This window comes from Pezoporus occidentalis, unplaced genomic scaffold (genome assembly GCF_034315485.1).
Source record: "Pezoporus occidentalis ecotype Australia unplaced genomic scaffold, CSIRO_AGI_Poc_V1 ctg2, whole genome shotgun sequence".
NCBI lineage: Eukaryota > Metazoa > Chordata > Aves > Psittaciformes > Psittacidae > Pezoporus > Pezoporus occidentalis.
Window position 1 is genome coordinate 5,000,745 of NW_026913855.1, and position 26,414 is coordinate 5,027,158.

General features: G+C 34.6%; 1 protein-coding gene across 3 annotated transcripts in view; it reads right to left on the minus strand.

The window, feature by feature from the left end:
• CDH9 (cadherin 9) overlaps positions 1-26,414 on the minus strand; it is a 95,683-nt gene that overhangs the window by 24,269 nt on the left and 45,000 nt on the right. The window contains exons 1-2 of one of the 3 annotated variants that reach the window (XM_062617701.1): positions 22,589-22,714; positions 15,816-16,110 (exon numbers count right to left, since the gene is read on the minus strand). The exons of 1 other annotated variant lie outside the window; for it this stretch is intronic. In XM_062617701.1, coding sequence (XP_062473685.1) covers positions 15,816-16,110; positions 22,589-22,636 — 343 coding nt within the window. In that variant the 5' untranslated portion in view covers positions 22,637-22,714. Of the gene's footprint in view, positions 1-15,815; positions 16,111-22,588; positions 22,715-26,414 lie in introns of those variants that run through there. One more of the 3 variants, XM_062617700.1, reaches the window with a different exon arrangement.

Sequence of the window (26,414 nt, forward strand, 5' to 3'; positions counted from 1 at the left end):
ATTAAGTTTCTTTTCCTGACATATTGATTTGATTTAAAAGAAAATATACATAGGAACGTATATCTTTGTTTCTTGAGGTTCAAGTGCCATATGATTATGATTCCTGAGGAGAGCATAGAAGCTGTAACCCTACAGAAACTTTGCAGGTTACTATCAGATAATTCAAGTGGATCTTTATAGAATGAGATCTTATTATAGTTTACAAATTATTGATGTTTTTATTTGTTAAACTTTGTACAGTGGTGAAAAAATAGTGTTATAACAGCTACTGCTTCCTAGTAAACTAATGGTACAATCATGAAAAACAATTAACACATATATACTCAGAAAATTTGTCAGCATGCAGTTCACTCTCTTCTCTGCCAACAGTCTGCTGTATTATAAAATAGGATCCGCATGGACAATAGGCAATGTTTGTGCAGCTTTTTTTTTTTTTTTTTTTATGAGGAAAGAAACTTATGTTAGCTTTTGGGGTCTGAAAAGGCAGTGAAACAAAGGAACTCAGTAATGAATAATGAAATAATTGGTAATAATGCAAAACTAGTTTGGATCTTTTAAATTAAAGACAACTATGCCAATTCCTTACCGTCACCTGAATAGTACCCATAGACTCTGGGTGCATTTTTTTCATTTGTTTATTTATAGTCTAGATTGCCTCACAAGCAGCTTTTATCCCATATTAGTCAGCAGAAGTCAGCATATTTTAAAATGCAAATCGGGATGCTATGTTAGAAAGTAGCGTTTTTCTGAGATACTTCCACAGATGCTAACATGAGCAGGAATGAAGTAGAACCTGGAAAGAATTGTGGGTGGGGAGAAGGCGTTTTACTTTCTCTATTTGTTTCTCACTATCCAACTCTATTTTTAATGGGCAATAAATTAAATTAATTTTCCCAAGTTGAGACTGTTTTGCCCCCAGTGGTAATTGGCAAGTGATCTCCCTGTCTTTATTTCAGTTCACAAGCTTTTCCTTCTTATTTTCTTCACCTGTTCTGTTGAGGAGGGAGCAGCAGGGTGGGCCTCTGGCAGCAAACCATGATCTAATATACCACACAGGCAAACTGGTGTGAAAGATGACAGAGAAAATGTGGCAGTGAGTACAATAGCGGTCTAAGGAGTGAAAACATCACAAAATAAAGTGAACTTCAATTCAAGCTTACCAAACAAGCCTATTCCATCTCAAAATGTGAACTGAATCTCAGAGTTCTCAAGAGGTATGTCTAATTTTCTTTTTTGTTTGTTTTGAGGTTATTTTTTGGGTTTTGTTTAGATGAATTCTTAATACTTCTTTCATATAGCATTGAGATTGACTTGTTTGTCTCTCAAAGATTTTCCCTATGTCTGTATATAATAATCAAGAAACAGCAGTTTGCTAAAAGCATTGAATTTGCCAAGCTTTATGAATGCTGAAACATTGGGGATAGGGGACTTGTTTGGTTTTGTGGTTTGTTTTTTTCTTTTTTTTGTTTGCTTAGATGTACATTTGTGTCAGTAAGCTTAAGCATTTTGACAACACATTCATGGTGGATAGAGTCCTAATATAAGGGTTGAAAAATACAGAAGCATGATTGTGAAGATAACCTGAGAGAAGACGACTAAATCTGTTCAAGTAGTGTCTTTGTATGTGTGTCTGTGTGTGAGTATGTGTATGTAGGCATGTACGTGCATGTAAGAATGTAGAGTCAAAAAAGGAAAATTGAATTAGAAAAAACATTGCTCCATACCTAGGAAGTGTAACTCAGTGTCAGAACTGAGTCGCACTAAGACAGATTTCTAGAAATCATGAGGAGTAAACCATAAATTTGAAAAGGAATTTAAAATAAGAGCTCTTCTCTGAATTGTATTTAAAATACTTTCATTTTTCTTTGTGCAATTCAGTCTTTGAAAGAGTTCCTTTGTTATAATTAGGTCTTATAGCATATCAGAGTACATTGCAAAGCTGAAGTAAATACCCTACAGAGGAAAAGAGATCTTCTACTAGAAGAGATGTACATTTTGCTGCCTTTTCACTTAAAGTCGTACTCTTCAGCATGCAACTCATGCTCTTACTTGGCTCCTTTAGCTAACATGAATTAGAACAGCTTCTGACAGTTAGAAGAATATATATGCGTCTTTTTGAAAATGCTGCTTTTACTGATAACTTTTTCTGTAACCTTCATTTTCAACAGTACTCTACATCTTGGGTGAAGAAAATGAGCAGATTATGTTGTTAGAACTGTGTGTTTCAAGATTCCACCATGAATGTTGAATGAAAAATGATGTAGTGATTTAAATATCATTCAGAATCCTGACATTTCTTTTCCAAAGGGAACTCTGTAACTTGAAAATGCATTTTGAGCTTGATTTTGACATATTTTTATAAAAGTAGGATTTCTGATCAATTCAAAATTTTGATTTTTAAAGAAAAATGCTTGGTTTAGACTTTGGCCTTCTCATATATAGTTTTCAAGAAGTAATTCAGTAATTTAAAAAAGATCAGGAATGCTGAAACAGGATGTTTTTTACATTACCAAACAACTTCCTTTCTATTTTGTCTCAAGTCAACTTCTGTCAAACTTGGCAGTTATTGAAAAGTTCTAATTTTTACAGAGAACTTGTGTGTACGTATGTATATCTAGCTCGATTTAAGAGAGGGCTCCACTCAAAGCAGAAAGGCTGTTTTGTTTTCAGAAATAGAAGGCCAGCTGGGGTAAGTGGAGAGGTAGGAAGGACTTTATCTCTCTAAAGGAGAAGCTCTTGAGCTTGTTTCCTGTTTTCAAGCATAATGACAATCTGCCATTCATCAAATTTGTTCATCAAGAGAAGATTTTAGAAGTGGATTATGTTTACAAGCTGAAAAGATTTGGGAGAGCTCTGGAAAACCTCTGGAGGCAAAATTTAAAATTCTGTGGGCTAAAAGCCTAAGGAAGATAAGTGGACAGAGAGTTAGCTCAGATAGATAACATGGCTCCAAGGATTATTTTCACATGGAGATACTATGGAGATGCCCCTGCTGATGACATGAGTGAAAGTTTAAGTGATTTTCAGAAATTCTGAGAGCTATTAAACTGCTTTTGCTTTTGAGAGTAGGTTTTTCTCTCTGGATAGGAATCTATGCCTGGAAGATAAACTGGAGAAATTCTGAACTAGGAGCAGTCACATGGCACTACCTAAGCCTGAAATGCTTAGGAATACATAAAACTCACCAACAAGGATCTCATTACTGCCTAAGTTGGACTATATGACTTCAGATTGCTTTCAATACAAAGAGTAGGGCTAAATAAGGTTGAGATATGACTATTATGTTTTGACAGAAAGCTTAAGGAATAGGGAACTGCAAGGTGAAGTTTGCTCTTTTGTATATAAACACAATTTGATAAAGGAACCTAACTCAAAGGAGCAATAACACTGGAAAAATAAGAAGGTGCTTAAAATGCAGTTCAGCCATATATATTGAAAAAAAATATATAAAAAAAGAAGAAAAAATATAGGACAGAAAAAGGTGGCATAAAACAGGAGATGTAATAGTTCATAAATCACATTATACAAAATTGATGATTTTTAAGAGTCTGCTGTATAGGTATGAGGTGAAAACATGCTGTCTCAAATTTCATTTGAAAACATGCTGTCTCTTATGTCTGGTTGTATATAGTCTCACATAATGACTGGTCTAGAAGTCAGTCTAGAAGTGCTAGCTCCTGTAGATGGGTACTGGGAAATAATTCTGATAATTTCTTGTGTGTGTTGTGCTTTGGTGTTTTGAAGTTTTGTCCAATGTTTCTTTTTTTTATTACAAGATTATGTCACGTTTTAGATTGTGTTATTAGATCTTGCATTGAGGAAGTAAGTTATACGTTAATGATTGTCTCACCACATAGAAAGATGAAATATAACTGAACTACTCTGTCTTTAATCTGCCTGAAATGCTTCTTGGGGTAGAGATTATTGCCAGTAATAACAATGCGTACACCATTGTAACATAATGTCTGAAACTGAACTAGGAAAGAATGGCTATAGCCGAATGAAACCTCAAGCCCTTGCCTTCAAGCTGTTCAAGACCTTGACACAGTAACTTTAGTTTTCTTTTGGAAGCAATTGCAATTGTGAAGTGCATCAGGTGCTCTGTGTGAGAATTTGAAAAGCATTATGGATGCAGTAGCAAGTGAGAAATAGCAAGAAGAATGAGAATTAGTTTGAAGTATTGGTAAGTGAACAACTGTGTATGTTTATTCTTTTGGGAAGCTCTTTTTCACTTCCTCACCATACAGAAAGTCACTTCTGATACAACACTCGTGATGTCAAATGGCAGAGCTGAGACAGAGAAAAAAGTAATCAGACTTTTTTAAGTGTTAATGTTAACTAGCTTTTACATTGTGCTTCTTAGTGACTAAAGAGTTACTGTATAAAATGATCTGCCATCTATCATAAATGAACTTCAGTTTAGAAATCTTCATTTTGTTCAACATGGTGTAAATACTTAAAATTAGAAAACTTCTTTTAGGCAGGGCAATTATCTGCAGTCTATTTAAAAAAAAAAAGAAATGGAAACAAAAAAATGGAAAGAATTAATTACAAAATGATCCTCAAAATTTCCATTCAGAATAGCGATGAAACTCACCAGTAGCATGTTTCTGGGCCTTGAGGTTCTATGCATACAATAAAGTTGTACCAACTAGAATTAGTTGTTAATGAAACCAGTATGCTGAAAGAGCAACAAATAACACCATAATATGGCAGCTAATTACCTTGGTTACACTTTTTCTGCCTATAATGCTTTTAAGGAGTATGTGGAATTAGGCCAGTTTTATGGACTGACAGCTGCCATCCACGGCAGGTCAGTCACAGGAACTCTGCCACTTGTTTTCTTTATAAAGATGAGAGCTCATGATCTTGACCCTTTGCCTGATCTTAATTTCTTGAATACTCCAAAAGAGGGAAAAACCTTTTAGCTGTTTTTTATAAACTTAGGAAAAGCTTGTCCCCATTGACACTGGTAAGAGAAGTAGAAGTTTGTAAAGGCTGCAATGTGATTATCTATTGATTAAATATCTCAATGCGTAGCCAACAGTTCCAGCTAAGTTTTCAGTTCTATTTGTAATTTTTAGTTTCTAAAATAATGAAGTAAACATAAGGATGTTATTTCATCGCTATTTTCAGGGTGCTGTTAAATGAAGTTTTCTGCTTTGCCCTTTTCTCAAAAGTAGTTACCTGAAGTCCTATCTACAATCTCTAAAGGTTTTACTTAAGAGCAAAAAAGAAAGCTTAAAAAAAGAAATACTTTTTAATAATTGCCAACTTTTAGGGCTAAACTTTGAGTTTTTGATGTACATCAAGATTGGTATCATTGTGAAAACTTACAGATGTGAATTTTGGAAGGTATTAAGAGAAATACAGTGATTACTATGAGAAATGATGCAACTTATCTTGTTCCATGTACTTACTAAAATATAAATTTGTTTCAGTGGAATAATATGAAGTAGCTTTCAAATAATCAGGCGTTAGACTAGATAATCCAGGATAAGACTTTTCTTACCTTCTTTTTCTCAACTCTATGAAGTCTGAGTATGACACATAAAATTTAGAAACTTACTATACAATTGTCAAGAAGTAAAAATGGTGATGCATAATAGATTTCGAGCTGAATTGTTAATTGAACAATGAAAACCATACATGCAGCAACTGCCATTTCTGTAATTAAACTTCTATCTTGCCAGAAACTTATTGTCAATTTTTACACCTATTTTCATTATCTAATTAAAAGAAATGTTATCTTTTATTTCTGCAATATATATAAACATATATATCTACTGTATATACATATATATGTATGGGCACATTTTAAGTGAGAAATTTACTTATTTAACAATAATCTATCCATTCTGGGCATTTGTAGTCTTTCCACTTCAATAGAGAGCCATTAGATGGTCTCTTTTAGGGAGAACAGTGGACTTCTTTGCCAGGGGTAATGCTCCTTTCCTGAGCTTGCTACTCTTAGGCTGGCCATATGCTACTGCTAAATCCTTTGTAATAGAAGTAGTCTTAATCATTCAGATTCACATGAGACAAAGCTTTCATTTCCCAGTAGCTCTACTAAAACTGAGGGATAGAAGTGAAGGGGGATAGCTCACGAAATGTGGTACATGGGAAAAATAAAGGTGCAGGAGTCTTGTCCTTTGTTTTGTGATAAATTGATTCATTTAATGAACCTGTTGCCTCTTTGGAAGACTGAAAATTATGTCAAAGCATCTTTATGTACACTGAAATTTGTTGTGTATCACTTACACATACTGGAAATACCTAGAAGTTATAAAGAAATATGGTAAAAAAACCCAAACAAACCTCAAACGTACCTGCCTTTGTGTTTTACTTTCAAAACAGATGTATGCATGTGTTTGTTAGAATGATTTAAAAATATAAACCTAACATTCAGCTTCCTAACATTAACAACTAAAACATTTATTCAGACATTGAGAAAGCTGCCTTTGTTTTTTAAAACTGAAAAGCTTATATCTTTAGAAGATTAGACTAAATAAGCATTTTAGATGTGCTTTGTTTTACCAGAATAAAAAAAAAAAAGAAATAATACTTCTCAATATAATTTGTTCTCAAGAAAATTTAACTTACATCTAATTAATTATAATTCCTGACTTAGATCTGTGTATCCAGTCTTCCCAGCCTACATTTGAGAAATCTGATTCTCAAAAATAATTTCACGGAAGAAAAGGATTTTTTTCAGGCACCTAAAACTAAACAAGTAGTTTAACTACATGGTGTCAGGAAAGGATCTTGTGCAATTGCATGATATAGAGACACTAACATTATCCCTTAAGAGCAAGGTCTGTACTTCGACAACAGATAACCTCCACTACTACTACTACTAACTATGTTTTAGTATTAATAAAAGATATAACACATGTATGCCTCTATTTGAAATGTTCCTTCTGATAAAGACACAGATGTTCCTAATATTTCTAATGTTAATTAGTCCCAGCTATTCCAGTCCTTAGTACCAGCAGCTCAATTGCCACGGCTTCAACATGGCTGCAAAAGTGTGAGAGGGAGCTCATCACATCTCTTATACTGTAGCTTGTCTAAAAGAAGCAAAATTATTTGGTGGTTGGTAGCTGCAAGAGCTCACAAAGGAATAAATTAGGTGCCTGTAAACTCACATCATGCATAGGAACTTAATATTTACAGTGGCTCTGAAAATAGGTTGCACATGGGTGTGAATTGTAAAACATTTATACTGAAGGGTGTATGTTTGTATCAAGAGATATATATACTGGCTGAAGCAGCATGGCTGTTCCTTCCTATTTTCAGAATATCAGTGAGAATTTTACTTTTGTAGGTGTGAAGCCATAAAAGATGAAAGGACCTACCAGGAGGACAGCATCTCCAACCATGCAGAATATATCCCATTGCACTGCATTGCAAAAGTATGAGCGAAAGTACTAAGTAAAGAATCCAGGCCCATTACACTTTTGTTTAGTGATTATAGTGTTACAGCTGAAAATCTACAAAAGGAAGGAAAATGGATGCAACAAACAATTTTTAGTGTAAATATGATATAGGAACTTTAAGTGTTAATTTCAAGCTTTGATCTGGAGAGGTCCAGGTCTCAGGTTTTTGTTTTGTTTTGTTTTTTTCTCACTGTATAGAGGTCATAAGAAATAAATTTGTTGCAATAAAGTAGCCAGAGAAACAGCATTCCGTTGAATTGTTTCAGAGATATGAAGGGGAGCCACATGTAACATAGCGTGGGTCTGAAAATTCCACTTGGTAGGAAGACTACCAGCCCGAAGGTGCTGTGATGTCCATTGCTGTGGTAGCTGAATACATTTCAACAAATGTATGGAGTAAAGCTGTCCTAATCTCCTAATAATTAGTGGGAAAAATGAGACATACAGAGATGAAATGAGTTTGTAGTCACCTTAAAATTTCATCTCTGAAGTTTACAAAGCCTAAAGTCCCATATGCTTTAAAAGTAACCTGTCCTGTTTACTAATTGCAACATTTGAACTTCTGTCATCTTATTTCTCCTTACAAGAAATAGTTCAGACCAGAATCTCAACGGTGAGCAAATGGAGGTTTATGGGAGCTCAGAAGAGGTTACAAACTTCTAACAGTGAGTTGATAGGGGCTCAGTTCCCATGGGACAGAAATATGAGAATTAATTATACCTTCCTGTGTTTACAGCAAGTGCTAGCTACCTTTACTTGTCAACAACACTTCTACAAAATCCAAATTTATTATTTTTTTTTCCTAACACCAAGAGTAAACAGTTACTCACTGGGGGTGAATAGACAAGTCTGGTTTAAGACTTGTGGTGTCTTCTCCTCTTCCCCCCACCCCCCCCCCCAAAAAAAAAAAAAAAAGACAAGAAAGAATGTGAGAAGTCCTGTTTAGAAAATATGAGGATTTTGTAGCTGAAGAAAAATTAGTATTTGAAGTGAATTTTTAGCTGAGGTTAGATACTGCTGGATGAAAGAGTCTCTCCTGCTTTTACTTGCTATATTTTGCATGGTCCTGTCACTACCCTAAGCCCAGCTCTGGAAATATAACCTCATATGATCTGACCTAGGGAACAAAAATAGTGAAAAAAAGAATACTGACTTATACAATATATTTGTTTTCTAATTATTTAGGTCCTTAAACTTTTCTCTTTGGGGTTTAGATGGACAGTGGGTAAGGCATAAGCATCACAACTAGGAGCAGAGATGCCAAAAGAAGAGCGTCACTCCTTTTGGCTGTAACATGAGGTCTGCTTATCTGAACTGTTAAAAAATTTCTGTAAAGCTTAAATTTGTGAAAGATTTAAATTCTTCAGAAACACTGTTTTGAATCTTGTTAAGGTTATTTTTTATTCCTTATTTCTCTGAATGTGCAGTGTCTTTTTTTTCAAGTGTGAGATTAATATATTCTGCATAAACTTTCAGGAAACTATGGTATTTCTGATGATGTATGAGAAATTCCCCAAATTTTCTAAACATTACATCTTTATTGCAATTTTCTCTTTGCCTTCACAAATATGTATGCATAATATATGCATACTAGCTTTATGTGATTGCTTGTATTATATTTTTTAAGTTATTTTCCTCAGTCAGTAACAAAGAATGTTGTAGTATCACTAATGTTTAAAATGATTTATGTAAAGATAAAAATTAACAAAGCTCTGAAGGAGAAAATATAATATACAAATTAATGTTTACTTTTGATTCCATATGTTATGTTTTGATGTTGAATAGAGCTGTAAAATTACAATAATCCCCAAATGTTATTGTTAAAAAGTCAGTTACATTGATTCTTTGGATCCTAAAAGGAAACTACTGCTTTTCATTTGGGTCAGAATGCATGATTATTTGTTTCTTGATATCTCTTAATTATTTGGGAGTGTTGTAAACTCACAGATTTTCCTCTGAGGATGGTTTTATTCTGTTTCTTGAAGAGCTAATATATGCTGCCATATTATATCCATAACTATAAAAATGATAGAATAATTTAAGTGAAAAAAAGAAAAATTCTGATCTAGTCTGTTGCATTGGTTGTTTTGTTTTGGTTTGGTTTTATTTTGTTTTGTTTTTTAAACTGGAAATACAAAATTTTAAAGTACCCATTCATACTCTTCTGAAGAATTTTTGCCCCATGCCAAACACAAATATTTTATAAAGCATTCCATATACTTTTCCAATAAAAATGTAGGAAGCCTATTGTAAATAAAAATGCTATGCATTATTTTCACAGAACGCATGTCCAAAACTGAAAAAAACCTAAAATACCTCAAATTTACTGAAAAAAATTGTTTTACATTTTAAACTGTTAAATGAAAAGAAGCTTTTGTCTTTTTCACATTGAAGGTTTATTTTAAGAAACTATTATGAGGCATTGAACTCTTATTTTATATTTTCATCTTTTTCCTACAAAGGATTTTTTTCCATTATAAAAATTTGCATTAAAATAATTAAGTATAAATTTAAAAAGGCTAAAAATATTGCATTTTAAAAAGAGAACCATATGCAGATTCTGACAGTTATAGAGATTTTGAAATTCTTTACTTAGGGTGGCAAATTGAAATAGAATTGTTAGAAGTATTCTAGCTACAGAATTTCTGCTATCATGTTTAGTTTGACTAAAAGGAATTCTGATAGTTCATTTTAGCAGCAGAATGTAAAATATGAATTTGTGGCTAAAATGTTTATTAGAACTATATCTTTTTCTTAAAGCTAATTCAAAAATTAATTTTAAAATGGAGTATATGTTAACAATTAGCATTCTGAAATTGTGCAAGTCAGGAAAGTAGTTTTCATAAGCTTTGCTTTCATGGCAAAGTCAAGACAGTCACTCTTAGCTTTTTTTTTTTTTATAAGCATCTGAAAGCACGGAAAACATGCAGGAATAATATATAATTATTTCCTGCTGAAATATGAAAGATGATAGCTGTCTCCATTTAGTCTTTTACACATATCTGAAGATTAATGCTTACTGACATAAGCGAATTCAAAAATAAAAAATATGATGGTTACTGTATTTGGTTCTTTCTCCTTCCTTCCTTCCTTCCTTCCTTCCTTCCTTCCTTCCTTCCTTCCTTCCTTCCTTCCTTCCTTCCTTCCTTCCTTCCTTCCTTCCTTCCTTCCTTCCTTCCTTCCTTCCTTCCTTCCTTCCTTCCTTCCTTCCTTCCTTCCTTCCTTCCTTCCTTCCTTCCTTCCTTCCTTCCTTCCTTCCTTCCTTCCTTCCTTCCTTCCTTCTCTCTTTCTTTCTTTCTCTCTTTCTCTCTTTCTCTCTTTCTCTCTCTCTTTCTCTCTCTCTTTCTCTCTCTCTTTCTCTCTCTCTTTCTTTCTTTCTTTCCGTCTTTCTTTCTGTCTTTCTTTCTTTCTTTCTTTCTTTCTTTCTTTCTTTCTTTCTTTCTTTCTTTCTTTCTTTCTCTCTTTCTTTCTCTCTCTCTTTCTCTCTTTCTCTCTCTCTTTCTCTCTTTCTCTCTTTCTCTCTCTCTCTCTCTCTCTCTCTCTTCTCCCTTCCCTTTCTTTCTTTCTCCCTTCCTTCCTTCCCTCCCTCCCTCCCTCCCTCCCTCACTTTCTTTATTTTTTTTTTTAATTTACCATAAAGCCAGTTTGTTCCTATTTTTCTTTTAAGAGTTTTCTATACCAAATGACAAATATATGTTTATGATCCTGATACTGAAAATGTGATGTAACTAAAGATAAATATAAGAATGCAGCCTTAAACCCAGTAGTAATGGTGATGCTTATAGATTCTTAAGAGATACTATATAAATAGTGAACAATGATAATGGAACTTCTGACGCAACCATTGTGTCATTGATGTTTAGCATATTCCACTGCACTCACAGACAACAGCAAAGTAATAAATTGGTTGTAATAATGTGCATTATCCTGTGTGGTTTACTGCAATTTAATCTGTTTTTCTCTTTTTGTTTATGTATTTTATATATATACATATATATATATATATATATAATTTAGAGTAGCTGTTAAACAGGAAGCAGGCTTAGGCATGCTGTAATCCTGTATTCCTGAGTAGAAAATGGTCATATATATACATATATATACATTTAATATATAATGTCCTTCTATCAAACTTCAGTATTCAGCTAAAGAGTAACTTTTATTATCACTATATTAGCAATAAAAGCAATGAAAAAAAATTTTTAAACATTTAAAATATGGTCCTCTATCCTTATACGTATCTTGTCATGAAGAAATTCTGAACCAGGAGGTGGTTCTGGTTAGATCCATAAATCTAGAAAGTAGCCGCTAAGTATAACGAAATGAGGCATTATCCTAAATTAGGCATTATCCTTTATCGTAATAGAATCAATTTAAAGATTAAAAATATGTTATGAAATATTACTCATCTGCATGCTAAAGATATTTAATGAGAAAAAATAGTAAGTCTTGCTCATTAAAATTAGCAAGGCAAGTATGGGAGAATGTAATAATATTGAACCAGGTGTCAAAGGGATGGATCTCCAAAGGATATCTCATTGTTAACTTCCTTTTTAAAAAATTTTTTAATAACTTGATTTATATCCTGAGAAAAGTTGTTTTCATAATGAGGCATAGGGTTAGTTTTTATTTAATTTTATGTTAGTTTCTTTTAGCCATCTTCTTTCACTTTGAAAAAATTCTTGGATTATAGCTTCTATTTGTGTAAGCCTTGAAGTTTAAATGAGTACATTTTAAGCACAAACAGGGCTGTACTTTTCCTTCTACATGAAAAGGAAATGAAAAGATTATTCTCAAGATGCATAATATGTATTTAGCTTACCTGGTTTCTTCCTGTAGTATTGATAAAATATAACAAAATCAGAACAGGTGATGCTTCAAATCCACCTGCTCTTCAGTGTGGTCAAGATTATATTTTACAGCTTTGGCATTCCATCAGGTTAAAAATGTTGAAAGTCCATTGTTCCTTTACTTTCTATATTAAGTTTTGTTTAACCTTTATGGGTTTGTCTAGCATATTCTCTTGTTTGTTTTTTGTTGGGTTTTTTACAGTATTATTTTTTGTTGAATCAATTTACCTTTTCTGACATAAATCTCAAGATTCTTCCAGTCAACTCAAGCACTCTTTAAAAATATAGCTACCGCAGTTATTATCTTCCAGTTCTTCAGTATAGTAGCTGATTTTAATGACAAATTCCATATTAGTGAGTTTCAGAATCTCTTTAATTTTTTTCATCCTTTTTTTTTACGTTAATAGCACTGTGAACATTTAGCGTGATTATTTCCATAAAAGTTATGTATCTGAAGTGGCACTGCAGCCAACTCAATTCAGTGGCTTTGATTGCTCCCCGTACTAACTTTGCTACAAAGCATTTTAGGTGTACCCAGAGATATGACCAGCTCTTATTCAGGCAAAGCAAAGCTAACTGATGTATAGCTTGAAGGCTGCAGTGTAGATATTATAAGATTGGGTATGCACAAACAAGTGTACAAATAAGCATTCCTATTTTCCCTTGGGCTTGGATAGGTTGTGCTGAAAATCCCTGTTACACTTTCACTTTTCTTACTGTCAAAGTAGTTAAACATGAATGAAGTTTGCATATTGGTACTGAAAATTACACATTCTGTCAGTGGTGCTGACTTATTATTTTCCCTTGTGTGCTCCAGATCTAGTTATTCCGAGAAACATTTAGTAACACAGTGAGAAATATTTAGTATGATATGTCATTTGAATAACAGATACACACACCGCTGGAAAGATTGCTAGTGGTGATTCCTCTTCAATTTCTCAGTCTTAGTGACATTTTCCTGAGCTTTCATAAATATCTGCTGTCATATTTGTTGAACTTGGCAAACATAAATATAATAGCTAAGAAAAAAGGCACAACATTGGGAGGAAGTGAAAGATGGGAAGAAACTGAGATTTTCCCCCAAATTTTTGACCTGCTCATTTTTCATTTTATGTAGTTTTAGTAAAGATGACCACCTTTCTCCAGGGATTCTTGGTTTTGTTTCATTAGTCATGCTTTCTTCCATTTGTTATAGACAAACACATAGACTTAAGGAGCCTTTATTTTTTTTTTTTTTTGTTCTGAAGTCTTCTGGTTTTCTGGATTGCACTTTTGGATCTCAGGTTTCCTTGTTTCCTTTCCTTTCCTTTCCTTTCCTTTCCTTTCCTTTCCTTTCCTTTCCTTTCCTTTCCTTTCCTTTCCTTTCCTTTCCTTTCCTTTGTTTCCTTTCCTTTCCTTTGTTTCCTTTCCTTCCCCCTTCCCCCTTCCCCTCCCCTTATCTATCCTTCCTCCCTCCCTCCCTCCCTTCCTTCCCTCCTTCCTTCCTCCCTCCCTCCTTCCCTCCCTCCTTCCCTCCTTCCCTTCCTTCCTTCTTTCCTTCCTTCCTTCCTCCCTCCCTCCCTCCTTCCCTTCCTCCCTTCCTTCCTTCTTTAAATTTTCAATATGTTTTCTGTCGTGTCCTTTCAGATGCACTTACTTTCACAGCAGCAATAACTCTAATATATATTGCTTAATCAGTAATTTTACAAGTTGTTCTTCCTTTATGACTTTACACAATCCTCCGATCTGAAATTCTATTTTAAATTAAACAATCCAGAGCCAACTAAAAAATTTGGCCATATTTCAAATGCTAAAAATTGCCATTCCAGTGTAGCTTTCATATCCCCAAATGCATATGTCAACTAAACAGAGCAAAGAGTAACACTCATCCCTTTTATGTCTTCAAATTGAAATCTAAGGCACACCTGTTACTGTTTAAATCATTTTCCTCTAATGCTCACTTTTACTTGGGTCTTCTATGGACACTTTCTCATCTTAAAGTGCATGATGGTACTTATTCTATCACCATCCTCATCAAACATAGACATTTCATAGATTTAAAAATTCACATCCATTGCCAAAGCACTGGATCTTATTCTCTTGTCTGTTATTCCTGCTTCCCCACTGACTCTGATGAAGCTGAGCTAAGTGACATGGTTAAGCATGGACATCATGCTTTTTACCCTATCTATTCCTATAGAGCTCCCTCCTTACAAATATGTTTCAAATTAAATATGACAAGTGCACTGCCAACATTTTTCCTTCACAGATTATCACCAAAGTAAATTCTGAATGGAAAGGATTGCTCTATTTTCCATGTATCTTTAAAAGAACCATTCTTGGACTCTTTGCATTATACATATTATTGTAGGTATTCCATTTTCATGATTATAAAAGGGAGTTATAAAATAGATTTCTGTTCCATTATACTTCTGTTACTGCTTTCAGAGATAATTATTAGCTTCTGGAAATTATTTTGCAAAGATACGTATTAGTCACAAATGTTGATTGGTATTTTATTATGTCTCTTAGCAATGCCATCATACAGGGCTGATTTTGTGTACCATTACAGCAATTCATAAATAACTCTTAAGAATTTTTCTGTCAGTTGTTTCCCATAGCCTATGTATTTTATGCTTGTTCATCAGAGACACTGTCTCCTCTATAAAACAGCAGAACATTTAGGTAATCATGATAACTGCTGATGAATGTGTGCTGATATTATCTATGACTTTATATTATTTTAAAAAAACTCAGAGAATTTTTTTCCTTTGATGCTATATTTCTCACCTATCTTCTACTGTGATTCCACATTTTTACTTTTCATTGTGGCTGTTGTGAACAGCTGCAAGTTTTTATCCATGGAGAAAAACATTTTTTTTAAACAAAAATACTTATTTCTTTGGGGAAGGGGTTCATGTTTGTTACTTTAAAAAATCCAGAAATGACCCCATAAAAAAAAACAACAAAGCAACAAAACACCAGCAACTACTAATATTGCTACCAAAGAGAAAAAAATAATTGAAAAACATCCAAACGGACACAAAAAGCCAACAACAACAAAACAAACAAACAAGGGTTTTTTGCGCTTTCAGGAAAATATTTTTGCAAGATTTTTGAGACCTTAATTGATTTACATACTTACATGTTTAAAGATGTTTTTGTTTAAAGGTACAGAGAGGTTTGTTAAATTAAACATTACAAATACAAAGAGGACATATTATACGCAAGTTGTATTCACAGCTGTAGTAAAACTATGTAGTAACTTATAAGACAACAATATATGCTGCATTCCTGGATGGTTGTGGTGGGTTAAAAGGGTAAAGAATAGCCTATAGTGTAGAAAAAGGATGAAAATGTAGGTGAAGATGAAACATACAAGCAGAATTAATAATTTATGATATATTAGTGGCAACAAAAATAGTTACATGGATATTCACAGAATTAAGTGCCTCAAATATGACGTGCCTCAAATAATGAATTACTTAAAATTTCCAAATCAACTCGAACCCGTTGGTATTTTACATAATAATAAGTTTTTACCTACCAACACTAGACATCTCTGGAATACTGGCGGTGTATATGTCCTTGGTGAATTTTGGTTCATTGTCATTGATATCGTGGATTTTAATGATAAATTCAGACTCTGGTTCCACTTGTCTTCCAGTTTTTCTGTCTATGGCCTTGGCACGTAGCACATATAGGGACTTTTCTTCTCTGTCCAATTTCTTTGCAGCATGAATATCTCCTGTATTTTCATCTATAATGAACAGACTGCCAGCCCCATCTCCTGTTAATATGTATTTTAAATTCCCATCTCCTTTATCTTGGTCAGTGTGTAGCTTCAGGGAGGTAGAAAAGAAGAATTCTATAAATATACGTATTGTTATTACGAGCAAAATCATTCAGCATATATGAATAAGTCTGTAAAATCTTGACTATAATCGGGGTCCGTAGTGGTTATCTTATATTTCACTGTCAGAAAAATTGCAAATTTGAAACTAAGTCATACACAAAAAAATAGCTGTAAACAAACTCAAAAGGGCACAGGGGGATGTAGAAGATATTGTACTAGTACTTAAAATTACCACCTTGAAACAAAAAATGGTATTTCTTTGAGTAGTCTTTCCAGAAACTACCAGAACTCTCCTTTTTAAAGATGACAGGGGGTGTAAAATTCCCAGGTTTCTATTTGTAAAATAGCATTTGTCTTCCCATTTATCGATTGATAAGACAACAAGTTTAACAACAGAGAAGAAATGGGGTTTAAGGACTATAGCTTCTGGACTTCCCAAAATCACCAATAAATATTCTGATTTAAGAAACTTATGTTTCTAGTTGTTTGGGGGTTTTTGTTTGGTTTTGTGCATTTTTTTTTGTACCTCAAGGAACATCTTTCTTCAGTTAATTACTTCTTTCTAGTCCTCTAGTCCTCTTCATGCAGAAGAAATAATTTTCAAGAACACTAGGTGGTAAATTTTCAAAGCATTGAGTGGGGTTTAACAGTCTTTTTCCTACTACACTTTATAAGAGTTCAAAACTCTTTCTTTGTGAACTTACAGGCACTGATTAGCTTGCCATATATGACATTTTGAAAAAGTACCTAAAACCAAAGCCAAAGTAAGCCGTTGAAGTTGATCCAAGTACTAGAAATTCTCTCATAATACTCTTTTTTTCGGAAGTCTCGTCTTCTAATTTCATTTACAGGGAACCCCAGTTCAGTTTTATTAGCATTTGCAGCATGTTTTACCCAGATATATGCTTTATACTTACAGTCATATCTGGCCACAGACTGGTGATCTGGGTGTTTTTCAAATGTGGACAAAAGGAAGGCTATCCCAACATTTTAATTGCTTTTTTAATTTTTCTGAGTAGAAAAAATGTAGTATATCACCCACCTGAGAAAATATTGTTCAGTATCAGTAAAAGTATTACTCTAGATAGTCACTAGAGCCAGGTAAGCTATATTTTATGCCCCTCTGTTCCTTGTTTCATTGCTTCTGTATTCCTAACAGCATTTCTCTCCATGTTTTGTAGCAGACCCATTACATCTCTCCCTTACTGCCCCTGCATGAAGGGTGATTGTGGTTGACTTTGTTAAATTTCTTCATTTAGATATTTTTTCTTAGATATTTTCCTCTAGTTTAACATTAGTCACCAAATGTGATATGTTATGCATTGTTAACTCTTCTAGAGATAAGACTGAACAAAATGACTATCCAAACAGTTTTAGCACTTAATATATTGAGTATATCTGTAATATGTATCTGAGTATATCTGTAATATATATCTGTGAAAATTGTTAACGATTGCATACAGTGGGTTGAAAGAATGACATACAACATGCACACAGGCTCAAAAAAAAAAAAGTCCCCATCAACCTGGCAATTCTACAGGTAATACAGAGAAAATAAATATTGTATGGGTATCTTGACACAGAATGTGGAGCATTATATCAATATACAAAGTTCATTAAAAATATTTTTTCTTATTTTTGCATTTGATTCTTATCAAAAAAAGGCTTGACTGATTCGTATCATAAGTACAAAACATAGCTTATTTCTTTTGGTAAGATGATTCTGTCTTAAGCAACACAGCACAATTTCCTGTCCCTAAGAAACTGCACATTCATTGTTGTTGAGATATTCCTTACCTTGTGGCATAAATATAGCTTCCTAATTTTTTCTTGAGGTAGAAGCTATTTAAAATATGGCAAATGAGGATCTGATGTCAGGACTGATGGCTAGCACTTGAACCTAATTTTCTCATGAAGACAGGTCCACTTCTTTTTGAGTCTTTAAAAAGTCCAAGTACCAGTTACGATGCCCTGCGTTGTTACATGCCTCCTTAACATCCTCAGCTAGCCTGGGGGACTAGCCTTATCAAAAGCTGTGTCTGGGAACTTGGTGAGGGATCAGCCCCATGGATCAGGATATTTTTATATTGTTTACCATGTTTTAGAGCAGAAACCAAACTTCTTAGTTTAAACAGGGATATATTATATATGTGGAACTTTATCAGAAATATTAAGTACATAATATGCATTTTATCAGAAAATATAACTGGAATGTTATTTTATTATAATGTTACTTAAAAGTGTGGTATAATGTAGTTCATATTTGAAGACCTGCTAAATGCTTTTTCACGGCAATTCTGCTACACTAAAGAGTTTTTCAGAGACTATAAACTGATTTAAAGTTAGCACATTACATACTAAGATTGCAAATTTTACTATTTAATTTTTTTAATTCCTTCAAACTCTTTCTAGACTTGAAGAGCTGGTCATCTGCTGAGAAGAGGTCCTGTATAATAAAAGAAGACAGATGCAGATGAGTAACAGAGATCCAGGCTCTGAATGTAAATACTGTTAGCTTGCCAACCTCACTTTGCTCATATGAACAGTTCTGCTGGTAGTCCAGGGTCAGCAACCTCTTAAAATGGGGTGAAGATGAGCAAGCATTAGGACCAGTGATCTTTTCTGCACTAACAAGTAGTTCTGGGAAAAAAAATTGCATTTCTCCATTGCTAGTCCCTTACCCTGCTTCTCAACTATACATAGAACCTCAGAGAATAGGTTTAGTTTATCTGTCTGTATAAACTATCTAAAAAGATGTCAAGTAGCTCATATTGCGATGGGTATTTGAAGCTTCCTACTGATCTCCTATTTCAACTAAATGATAAACAGAATCTTCAAGCACGGTAAATTTGGTGTAGAACATGATTTCCTAGCAATGAAGATTTCCACCTCCTATTGCTAAATTACTGTAGGTAAGCTCATTTGAAGTACACTTGCAAACTATAGCTTATTCTACATGTTCTAATTCCTCTTCTAATTCCTATATATATAAAAGATTCTTATATAAAAAAAAGAAGGGACCATATTCATAATGAAGAACAAATGAATGAAACAAAACATTGTCCAGCACCTTATAAAACAGTAACTGTGTAAAACAGAATAATCATAGCATTGTCTCACTATATAATTACAAACTATGCTTTTAACATAGGAGACAGAAAAACTCCACATAAGATTCCAGATGTTTATGCAAAATAACTATAGGGACATAAATATTTTCAAAAAGGATACTGTAATTTAATTTTGACCAATCTATATTGTGTTTCTTTATGTTTGGTAAACTTCTAGAAACTGCTCAAATATTTTTAACTTATAACATGAAATATGGCTTGAGCTTTTCAAATTTTAATTGTTCTACAGAAAACCTACAGCAAATCACATGCAAAAATATTCATAATAAGTTTACAAAATCTCATGCCCTCTATTCATTAAAACCAAGGAACAAGAACAATTTTCTAAATCCTATTTGCAGTTAAAGAGTTTCATATATAAAATGGTTTGTGATTTATTTTATTTTTTTTATTAGCAAACTGTTCATAACTGTGAAGAAGGCTCAGATATTCACATTGGAAAAATAGTAACCATCTATTTGATTTGAAGTAGTCTTTGCTGTAGTTTCCCCTCTATATTCTGCTGACTCAGCAGCTCTGGGGGATCTACCATTTACTATTAGCAGAAAGCAATTCCTCTTGAAATATTTTATCTTCTTTTACTGTACATGATCATTTTCCTCTATTTAGGGTAGGGTATGTTAGAAGCAAAACCTATATATGGGTGGAAAAATGAACTTGTCAAACATGTCCTTTCTCATATCATAAATTGTTCATTCTGCAATATCTTTAAAGAGCTGCCAGGTCACCTAAGGGAAAGTAAACAAACAAACCCCTAAATCAGGTAATATGTTATTAGATTTCTCAGTATGTAGTGATCACATCATTAATGAATGCCATTCCAATTCCATACAAAATCAAGCATCAATTCAACGGAAACACATTGGAATGAAGACATAATTTAGAGGATGCAATGATGAGTATCTTGATTTCTTAATATTCCTTTACACATATTTCTTTTTCTGTAGTCTATTGTGTGGCTGGTTAAACAGGTTCTCAACATGTTTTTTCCTGAGAATCACCAGAGACAAAGACATTGGTAATGTCATTGGAGTCCCCAATAAGACATTGGGAGTAAGAACTGGCTATTTCTGTCACAATGTACATCTTTTAAATATAGGCCTACTTATAAATGCTCTTTCAATCTTTTTTCTTTATTTACGTAAGAAAAGTGTGCATCTCAAATTAGTTTGTCTGTCCAGTTCTGTGAAACTGAATGTTTATGTGATGTGATAATAGAGATCTTGATGTTCTCAAAAGAAGTCTTGACATAAATTTACGTGAGTCCTTGTTAGTGTAATTTCCAGTAAGTAAATGAGTAAGCAAACAACAGATTGTCTCAGCATTATGTAGCATAATCCTATTTCCTCTAAATTAAGTATCTTGCTCCTTTAGCTTACACTTCACTCTCATGTAGCGCTCAATATTTATCAGCAAATAGCGGTTATAAGACATAATTCCCTGGTTTCAGAAAGTATTTTATTTGAATATGCATCCTTACTATGTCCAAGGCTAATCCATAACTTCTCTCAAAACTGCTGTTATTATACACAGTAGAGAAGATGATTGAAGCATTCTTTGGAAGGAAAAGATATCTCATAGATTATCAACGTCAGGAATTGTTATGGGGTGGCCAGAAAAAACACAGAGGAAATAGAAAAAAATGTCACCTTAGAATCACAGAATCATGTAAGGATTAGAGTTGGAAAGGACCTTAAGATCATCTAGTTCCAACCCCCCTGCCATGGGCAGGGACACATCACTTTAAACTGTGCCACCCAAGGCTTTGTCCAGCCTGGTCTTGAACACTGCCAGGGAAGGAACATTCACAACCTCCCTGGGCAACCCATTCCAGTGCCTCACCACCCTAACAGGAAAGAATTCCTTCCTTATATCCAATCTAAACTTTCCCTGTTTAAGTTTGAACCCGTTACCCCTTCTCCCATTACCCATTACAGTCCCTAATGAATAGTCCATCCCCAGCATCACTATAGGCCCCCTTCAGATACTGGAAGGCTGCTATGAAGCATCCACGCAGCCTTCTCTTCTCCAGGCTGAACAGCCCCAACTTCTTCAGCCTATCTTCATATGGGAAGTGCTCCAGTTCCCCCCCGATCATCCTTGTGGCCCTCCTCTGGACTTGTGCCAACTGTTCCAGGTCCTTTTTATGTTGTGGACACCAGAACTGCACACGATACTCCAAGTGAGGTCTCACGAGAGCAGAGTAGAGGGGCAGGATCACCTCCTTTGACCTGCTGGTCACGTTGCTTTTGATGCAGCCCAGGATACAGTTGCCTTTCTGGGCTGCGAGCGCACACTGCTGGCTCGTGTTCATTTTCTCATCGACCAACACTCCCAAGTCCTTCTCCGCAGGGTTGCTCTGAATCTCTTCTCTGCCCAACCTGTAGCTGTGCCTGGGATTGCTCCGACCCAGGTGTAGGACCTTGCACTTGGCATGGTTAAACTTCATGAGGTTGGCTTCAGCCCATCTTATAAGCGTGTCAAGGTCCCTCTGGATGGCATTCCTTCCCTCCAGTGTATCAACCGAACCACACAGCTTGGTGTCATCAGCAAACTTGCTGAGGGCGTAATCAATCCCACTGTCCATGTCACCAACAAAGATTTTGGACAAGACTGGTCCCAACACCGATCCCTGACGGACACCACTTGTTATTGATCTCCAGCCGGACATTGAACCATTGACCACAACTCTTTGTGTGCGGCCATCCAGCCAGTCCTTTATCCAGCAAGTGGTCCACATAACCTTAGAATAGAGTTTCTTATATGTTTAAAAGCATGTTAAAAATTGGTTTAAAAGACTTTCTTATTAATTCAATTATAATTTATTAAATTTCCTGTAAACTATGAAGCTGATCTGGTTCTCAGCTCTTTGTAATAGACAGTAATATTTTGAAGTTAGGCATACATATAATCAGTAGAAAAGGGGAGAATCAATGGACGCAGTTAACAAATCATATATTTATATGAATGAATTTTCCTCATTTAGAAGTAAGAAACAGACAGACTTTAGATTTCATTTGCAATTTATTTCTGTACAACTATTGTTGCAGAAGAAAAGGGGAAAAATGAGCAAGATGAACTACTTATGACTGTTGAGATCGTTATGAATAAATACAATGAAAAAATTTATTTGGTTTCCTAAATTCAGAAAAGAGGTGTGTTCTCTCTTGTGGAGAAGGATGAGGGGAAATGAAGGATGAAGACACATCCAGGAGAGGGTAGATCCAATTTTACATCGTAGTAGGTACTGTAATAAGAACTCACAACTTTGATGGTTTACAGTGTGCCTCTGTATCATGGTATAGAAAAACGGCTAACCCACAGACTTCTTACCTCAGCTGCCTCCAACCACAGAGCTGTCTCCAGCAGATGAATCTTCATATCCCATGGTCTTCTGTCTCAGACCCTGTTTTCCTGTAAATGCCTTCTAGAAATAATGAACAATGTTCTTTCCTTAGTTTTAAAGTGAACTTAGGGTGTTATCGTGGTCAAATGAACTCTATTTTTTTTTTTTTTTTAGAATCACTAAATTGGTACATATGCATTGTTAGTGGAAGATGAAGGCCATGCTTATTTTGAAGTTGCTGTAGTGAAACTACTATCAGAACACAAGAGAACCTCTTCAAGGGTATTTCAAGGGAATAGGGCTGCATGGAGCTGTGTTCACACCTAGAATGCAGGTGCACATGGCAGGCACAAATGGTGCCTCTTTAAATACAGAGTTTTAAAGTCAGAAATTCTTTGGTTTTGGATTTGTTTTTTTCAGATGTGTAACAAACTTAGATTGATATCTGACATGGAGGCCAAGTAAATACATGAGCATCCCCATGCCCAGGCCCAAATTCCAGAAACCTGGGTTTTCATCCTTTCTTTCTACGGTTGTGTGTAAGTAGAAGTTCTTGAGCAAAATTCCTACATATTATACTATGAAATTTTAATGTCCTTACAGCATTTTTTAAATTTAACTTATATCATAGCTATGATAATCTAAAGGGTTTAGCTCCTTTTTCACATTATAGTTGAGTAAAGCAATTTCTCAGGAGTCTACTGCAGTCTTCTCTCTTATTTATTTCCACCTTCACCAGTAAATTTAGATTGCATCTGTATGTACACAAAAAAAAAATTAAAATGGTCAATTTGTGTATAGTTATATATATATATATATATATCAGATGCTTGGAACAGTCACTGACTGCATGCTTTTTGTTAGTTTTGGCTGGATAGGGTTTTGTTGCAATGTGTATAATTCAAAGGTCTTTCTCAAAGAAATAGGACATTAGGGTTTGGTTGCTGGGGTTTTTTTATCTTCCAGTTCCTGGAGCCAAAACAATAAAAATATGAACTGCAAATGGTGCCAGTTATTTTGGATTGAGACTATCACAAGTCAGCAGAGGAAAATTGAAGCTAGGAAGACAAAGATATTTTTTTTTGCCCTCCTGTGAAAATGAAAGCCGAACCAAGAGTTACATTGGTATTGTCTTTTTATACTAAAAGTTTTTCTATTTCAAGTTTTGTTAAACCTTAATGCAGCTATCTGAGGACATCTCTGTTCTTTTATATTTGATCTGTAATTTATGCTTCAGATGGAAAAAATTCCCTCTTTCCCCCAAAACACTGTATATTTGAAGTCATAGCTCCTGGTGCAGCTAAGGTGCTTTCTCACATGCCAGACTACCTTTCGTACCACTGCTTGCTTTATGGCTTAAGGCAAAAGACTAAAGCCACGCATAATTTCAGATTGGAAATCTTTTCCATAAAATTAACACAATGAAGTGCTATATTAATAGTTTGTCAGCTAGAAAATGTTGAGTTTCGGTTGTAATATAGCCAGACCTACTGACTCTGGAAAATATATGCCAAAACTATAACAGACTGTACCTGGCATAAACAATCAACTTGGCTAAATGTTGTTAACTGATTATAGCATGATTCTTTCAAACATGCTTATGTCTTCTTGAATGTGAAAACAATAAGCATAAATAGTAAGCAATGGGAAAGAACAGGGAAACATATGCTATTCAGGTGTGTCCAAAGTGACCCTTTCTGAAATGAAAGGGGAAAAAGAAAATTTTTCTATTTTAGGATTCCTCAAACAGCTTTTAATCACATTTTCTAGATAAAGCTCCTGGGCTGAGGGAGGAATCATGCAAGATAGATACAAGAAAACACAAGCACATGTTTATGTTACTTTTGCAAATCCATGTGCCTATTTACATCTCATTTCTATTTATATATGGTGATTTTACTGTGCTACTTATTCTGAAGCTGTGGAAGAGAAAAAAAGATTGACTTTTCCAATTCTACCCAGTATGTATTAAAGCACAAATTGATCTGAGCCCAGGAAATGACCGTAATTATCACTCTAAGCTTACTCCAAATAAAGAAGGTTATGCATACAGAGGTGGGAAAGAAGGTAGTAATTGTGAAGTATTACCTAAACCACAACAAATTAATTCATCCCTAAAATGCAAGAAGTGTACTTGAAATAAGAGCTTGCAGCATCCCAACCAACCTTAAAATCTCGCAGAAAATATGTTGAATGGTAGTGACAGGTAGGATATCAAACAGTGCCCCCAATATATGATTTCAGACCTTTGACATTTACAGAAGCTAGCATAGAGCAAAAATGGCAGCCATTATTCTCCTTCATTAGCATTTTAAATAATTAAAAACTCAAAAGATATCAATAACTGCAGTAGTGCTTCAGTGTGGATTGCAGTAGTTGTATCTGCACTGCTTTTATTTCCTACTTATATGTGTTTAATCAAAAGTTTTATGCATGTGTTAAATGGCAATTTATTTACCCGACTTGAATTTGTGACATCAGCACAAACTTCTTAATTAAACAGCAAAACTCTGTGTGTTGGTAACCTAAGTGACTGTATATTAAACAAGGCAAATGACATTTACATTTCTTATCTTCTGTTTTGCAGCATCTGGTCCTTGTGTTCAGCCGCCTATTGTTACAAATTCTCTAGAGAATGTTATTGTGAAAAACACTGCTGACATCAGCTGCAGGTGCTGATTTTGACTTAGTAGGTAAGGGTAAATCTGGTTTTCATTCAGGAAGAGTTCAGCAGAGTTCTCAGTAGTCTTTTGGTTCTGCTGATACAAACGCAATATAGGGAAATTAATTCGACATAATTCTCCCCATTGCCATGAGGGAGTACTGGAAACCAGAGATGTTTTCTCGAGTGCATACCTTCTACATCTTCTGTGCCCCATTTACTAGTTTAATTAAATCCAAAACAGTAGTTAAATTCTTACTTCTGCACAAAGAACTGGATTTCACAGCACATATAATTTGTTTGTTTTCCTCTCTCTATTCTCCAAATCAACAGCTGGGTTGCAGGTTTCCAGCCTGATGAAAAAAGCCAAACTGGGATTTTCATGTTTTGCTGTACCCTGTCATTTGGCTGTTCCACAATACAAGATACAGGTTTCAGGAAGGGACTATTGTCATCAATTATGTCCACAGGTCAGAAATTAGCACATTATAAAATTAAACACTGTCACTTTAATCAAACTCTGGAACAGGTGGCAAATCCATCATTATTTTAAACGTTTCATAATAAGAAAGGGTATTTTTCTCTCACTAAAATCTTCTGACTGAAATCTCTTTCTGTATGCTGTATCTCTTTCTGTTTCAGAGGCACTCAAAATGTAGTGTTGTTCCAAAAGATGGTCACAGAGGTAGGCAGGAATAAAAGCAGCAAGAGCTCATCATATGGACAAATTATGTCTTAACCTCCACACAACTAATTGGTCTGGACTCAGCTTTACATTAATAGGCATGTGAGAAATACTCTAGTAAAAGAGATCAATGGTTTGTATAGGCAAGTACTTTATCTCAGAGATAATAGGAGGTGCTGGTTTGAGAAGGCATGCAAGTCTGGCCACTGTAATTTTTGCTTCTTTTACACTTCATGTCCTCCCAGACCCAGCATCTACAACTGCCACATTAGAATAGGAATGTTAGAGGGACTGGGGAAGCGGATGGGGACTAGGATGGGGGGAACAGGGATGGAGGGTCTGGTTTCTTTTGTTTTTTAAATCTGATGTCTTTGTACATGTTTGGTTACCCATTGCCCTAACTTTGGACATGTATTGCATTGACTGAAGTTATACTGAACTGTTTCCAGCTGTGGGTCATCCACAA